The sequence below is a fragment of the Otolemur garnettii genome, unplaced genomic scaffold (assembly GCF_000181295.1).
Source record: "Otolemur garnettii isolate 467f Iridium unplaced genomic scaffold, OtoGar3 scaffold00043, whole genome shotgun sequence".
In the NCBI taxonomy this organism is placed as follows: Eukaryota; Metazoa; Chordata; class Mammalia; order Primates; family Galagidae; genus Otolemur; species Otolemur garnettii.
In genome coordinates this window covers 11,905,254-11,910,808 of record NW_003852438.1, presented here as the reverse complement: position 1 = coordinate 11,910,808, position 5,555 = coordinate 11,905,254, and the positions used below count along the sequence as shown (strand labels likewise).

At 42.1% G+C, this 5,555-nt stretch overlaps 1 protein-coding gene across 5 annotated transcripts in view; it reads right to left on the bottom strand.

The window, feature by feature from the left end:
* The window catches only part of MARS (methionyl-tRNA synthetase), a 25,647-nt gene that overhangs the window by 8,347 nt on the left and 11,745 nt on the right, over nucleotides 1-5,555 (bottom strand). For all 5 annotated transcript variants that reach the window (XM_023513542.1, XM_023513543.1, XM_023513541.1 and 2 more), the window contains exon 11: nucleotides 3,628-3,702. In XM_023513542.1, the coding sequence (XP_023369310.1) occupies nucleotides 3,628-3,702 (75 nt within the window). The remainder of the gene's footprint in view (nucleotides 1-3,627; nucleotides 3,703-5,555) is intronic.

The following is a 5,555-nucleotide window of genomic DNA, read 5'->3' as shown; positions in this document are numbered from 1 at the left end:
GGCTAGGGCACCAGCCACATACACCGGAGCTGGTAGGTTTGAACCCAGCCTGGGGCCTGCTAAACAACAATGACAACTACCTCAAAAAAATAGCTGGGCATTGTGGTGGGAGCCTGTAGTCCCAGCTACTTGGGAGGCTAAGGCAAGAGAATCGCTTAAGCCCAAGAATTTGAGGTTGCCATGATCTGTGATGCCACATCATTCTACAGAGGACTACATAGTGAGACTCTGTCTCAAAAAATAATAATAATAATAATTTAGGACAGAAATGAATTACAAACAACTAAATAGATAGTAATACATGAGTCTACATTGATAATAGGTAACTAAATGACCAGCCTAAGCAACATAGCAAGACCTTGTCTCTATAAAAGATAACAAAATACTAGTAAAGTGTAGTCATGCATGCCTATAGTCTCAGCTACTCAGAAGGCTGAGGAAGGAAGATTGACTGTGCCCAGGAGTTTGAGGTTGCAGTGAGCTATGATAATGCTATGGAACTCTAGCCCAGGTGACAGAATGAGACTCTATCTCACCAAAAAAAGAAAAAAAGAAATTATAAACCATTGAAAAAAATAAGAATCCATGAATCTATACTAATAAATAGATAACATTAAATTAACAAATGAACAGAGGAAGAAGGGTAAATGTGGAAGGGAGTAGGAAAAATCACAAGAAATATTGGTTCAGATAAGACAGATCAATGGCTCTTAAATTTTGAGGGGACATTTTATTCATGAAGAACAAAGCATCTGCATGATCTTAAAGTATATTCCCACAGACTAGCTGCTTATAAGTTACAAAGGGGAAAACATTAAGTACAAGCAGAGAAACTGAATACCAGTAATACCTTGATTAAGCAAAATTAACATCACCAGGCTCAGTGCCTATGGCTCAAGCGGCTAGGGCGCCAGCCACATACACCAGAGCCAGGGGGTTTGAATCCAGCCCAGGTCTGCCAAACAACAACTACAACCAAAAAACAGCCAGGTGCCTGTAGTCCCAGCTACTCGGGAGGCTGAGGCAAGAGAATCACTTAAGCCCAAGAGTTTGAGGTTGCTGTGAGCTATGACACCACGGTACTCTACCAAGGGTGACATAGTGAGACTGTCTCAAAATAAAAATAAATTAATTAAAAAAACAAATTAAGGGCAGCACCTGTGGCTCAAAGGAGTAGGGTGCCAGCCCCATATATGGGAGTGGGTGGGTTCAAACCTGGCCCCAGTCAAAAAAAAAAATTAACATCACCAATGAGAGGACAGATGTCCTATCCTGAAAAGGACACAATATAATTTATGTTGTTTTCCAACCAATGATGCATAACCTGAATTTAATGATGAGGAAACACACAACAAATCAAAAATTAGTAATATATTTTTTAAAAGGCAGGGCCAGGCAAGCAGTTCACACCTGAAATTCCAGCACTCTGGGAGGCCAAGGCAGGTAAATTGCTTGAGCTCAGGAGTTCTAGACCAGTGTAAGCAAGATCAAGACCCCATCTCTAAAAATAGCCAGGCGTTGTGGCAGGCACCTCTAGTCCCAGCTATTTGGGAGGCTGAGGTTGCTATGAGCTATGAGGCCACAGAACTCTACTGAGGGCAAAAGTGAGACTTTGTCTAAAAAATAAATAATTAACTAATTAATTAAAAATAAAAAGGTAGGCCAGGCAAGGTGGCTCACATCTGTAATCCTACCATTCTGGGAGGCCAAGGTGGATGGACTGCCTGAGCTCACGAGTTCAGGACCAACCTGAGCCAGAGCTAGACCTCATCTCTAAGAAAAAAAAAAAAAAATAGCTGGGCTTTGCACTGGGTGCCTATAGTCCCACCTACTTGGGAGGCTGAGGCAAGAGAACCACTTAAGCCTAAGAGTTTGAGGTTGCTGCGAGATGTCACACAAGAGCGCTCTACTGAGGGTGACAAAGTGGGACTCTGTCTCAAAAAATAAATAAATAAAATAAAAGGAGGTCTAGGACCTGCACTTTTAAAAAATAGTAATGTTATACAAGACAAAGAAAGGCTAAGAAACAGTTTCAGATCAAAGGAAACTAAAGAGATACAGAAACTAAATACAGACCAGGGGGGTAGCACCTGTGGCTCAGTGGGTAGGGCACTGGTCCCATATGCCCAGGGTGGCGGGTTCAAACCCTGCCCTGGTCAAACTGCAACAAAAAAATAGCCAGGCATTATGGTGGGCACCTATAGTCCCAGCAAGTCAGGAGTCTGAGGCAAGAGAATCGCCTAAACCCAAGAGTTGGAGGTTGCTGTGAACTGTGTGATGCCACCACACTTTACCGAGGGTGATAAAGTGAGACTCTGTCTCTACAAAAAAAAAAAAAAAAATACAGGCCAGGGTATAGTGGCTCATGCCTGTAATCCCAGCACTTTGGGAGGCCAACGCAGGAGGATTACCTGAGCCCAGGAGTTTGAGACCAGCCTGAGCAAAATAGCAAAACCTGAAATTTAAAAATTAGTCAGATGTGGTGCTCTTAGCTACTTGGGAGGCTGAGTTGGGAAGACTGTTTGAGCCCAGGAGTTCGAGGCTATAGTGGGCTATCATCGTGGCAACAGAACAAGAGTCTAATTATAAAAAAAAAAAGAAAGAAAGAAAAAAGAGTATTTGGTTAATTGATGGTACATTAAAAAATATCTATCAATGTTAAATTTCCTAAAGTTGTTAACTACACTGTGGTTATGCAAGAAAGTGTCTTTTATCTTAGGAAATACACCCTGAAGTCTTTAGAAATAAAGAAGATATAACTGTACATATGCTGGTAGGGGGAGGGTACAAGAGAAAAGAGAAGAAGGGAGAAAGAGAGAGAATATGGTAAAAAAAAAAAGCTCACAGGGCAAAATCTTAAATAAATCTAGATAATGGGTACCTGAGGTTCTTCTTTGTTAAGAACATGGGATTCTTTGTTCTTGTAAGTTTATTCCCACAACTTTTGTGCGAGCTTGAAATTATTTCCAGATAAGAAATTGAAAAAGAGGCCAGGCGAGGTGGCTGAAGCCTGTAATCCTAGCACTCTGGGAGGCTGAGGCAGGTGGATTGCTTGAGCTCATGAATTCAAGACCAGTCTGAGCAAAAGCAAGACCTTGCCTCTACCAAAAATAGAAAAACTAAGGCAGGAGGATCACTTGAGTCCAAGAGTTGGAGGTTGCTGTGAGCTATGATGCTATAGCTCTATACAGCTGGAGACTCTGTCTCAAAAAAAAAAAAAAAAAAAAAGAAAGGAAAAGAAATTGAGAAACAGAAAAAAAGCAGACAGATCCACTAATTCAGAAAACTAGTTAACATTGTAAAACAAAAAGAAAAACAGGTTGCAGAAGAATGTGAATGCCATGATCTAATTTGCATTAAGCAAGAAAAAAGACATAGAAATAATTTTATAGACACATGATATTTCTGAACAGCCACTAAGAAAATGAGGACCAGCAAATGCCTCTGGCAAGTAGGCCTATGGCTTTCACTTTGTGCCCTTTAATGTGTTTAATCTCTTTCTGATAGCAGGAATAATTTTTAGTGGAAATTAAAAACACTTAAGAGTGATTTGCTATCAGTATTTGTAGCTAAAAGAGAGGGGGCAGAAGTATCTTGAAAACCAGGTTGAAGGGAATGCCCACCTACCTTAGGCAAGTCCAGGAAAAGGTGCTGGGAGGATTTCACCACAGGGCAAGATCGGCAGACTTTACACTGAGGCTTCTGTGAAATAAAATCCAGAGAAGGGGTGACCCAGAGTGGACAGATCAGGATCACACCTGCAGGCCAAGAGGAGCTGTCCAGGCAATGGCAAAGGCACAGAGGGATAAGCTCTTGCCTGCCATCTAGCTTAGCTTCATGCTCACACCCACCCAACTCACCAATTCCTCTTGGCCTGCTCTGAACTGGTAACAAGTCTGCACAGTATAACGTTTCTTTTTTAGGGTTTCATGTTTCTATCCTATCACCCCAGAGTAGAAAAAAGCATTCCCTGAGCACAGGCTGGGTACAGAGAACTGCACTGTCATTAGCTATATGAGAGTAAGGATGAAAGCAAAGACATGCTCTTCTTCTTGAGGTTATAATCAAGTTAGGGAGAGATAGCTTACATGACAAACAAGTGCAGGCCAGGCATGGTGACTCACACTTGTAATCCTCACACCTGTAATCCTAGCACTCTGGGAGGGTAAAACAAATGGACGACCTGAGCTCAGAAGTTCGAGACCAGCCTGACCAAGAGCAAGACCCAATCTCTACTAAAAATAGAAAAACTTGGCTCAGTGCCCATAGCTCAGTGGTTAGGACACCAGCCATGTACACTGGGTTCGAACCTGGCCTAGGCCTGCTAACCAACGACAACTGCAACAAAAAAATAGCTGGGGCTCGGCACCCATAGTTCAGTGAGTGGGGCACTGGCCACATAGACAGAGGCTGGCAGGTTCAAGCCCAGCCTGGGCCTGCTAAACAATAATGACAACTGCAACCAAAAAAATGGCCAGGTGTTGTAGCAGGTGCCTGTAGTCCCAGCTACTCGGGAGGCTGAGGCAAGAGAATCGTTTGAGCCCAAGAGTTTGAGGTAGCTGTGAGATAAGACACCATAGCACTCAATCCCACGGCTACTGAGTGAGATTCTATCTCAAATAAATAAATAAATGAATAAATGAATAATAAGTATAGCGTATAGACCAGGCACAGTGGCTCATGCTTATAATCCTAGCACTCAGGAAAGCCAAGGCAGGACTGCTTGAGCTCAGGAGTTCAAGACTAATCTGAGCAGGAACAAGAGCCCTTCTCTACCAAAAACAGAAAAAATTAGCCAGGCATAGTGGAGGCCACCTGCAGTCCCAGCTACTCAGGAGGCCAAAGCAAGAGGATCCCTGGAGTACGAGGCTACAATGAGCTATAATAATACCACTGTACTCTAAGCCAAGCAAAAAAGAAAAAAGAAAAAGAGAGAGAAAAAAAAGAAACAAGTATAGACCCTTATAGAGCAAGATGTCTAGAAAGATTTGTGTAGTACAAATTGATGACATGAACACCAAAGGGTGATAGCTAAAGAAGTAAATAGGTAGGCAGAATCAATGAAAGCTTCCAAGAAAGTATTAAACTGAGTTTCGGAAGGTCAGAAATTATACTTCTCTGAGGACCTCTCTCCTGAACTCCACATGCCTATATCCAACTATCTACCTAATATCTCTACTTGGATATCTAATAGGCATCTCAATCTTAACAAACCCAAAGATGATCACTGCATCCTATCTGAACACCTGTTCGCCTAACCTCCCCAAGTTCGTAGGTTTATAAATGGTGCTGCCATCTTACTCAAGCTGCTGAAGTCAAAAACTTACAAGTGGCTTTTTTGTTTTGTTTTGTTTTTTTGAGACAGAGTCTCACTATATGCCCTGGGTAGAGTGCCGTAGCATCACCAGTCACAGCAACCTCAAACTCTTTGGGCTTAAGCAATTCTTTTCCCTCAGCCTCCTAAGTAGCTAGGAGTACCGGCATCCACCATGACACCCAGCTATTATTATTATTATTTTTTTTTGGTTGTAGTTGTCATTGGTTTTTTTTTTTTT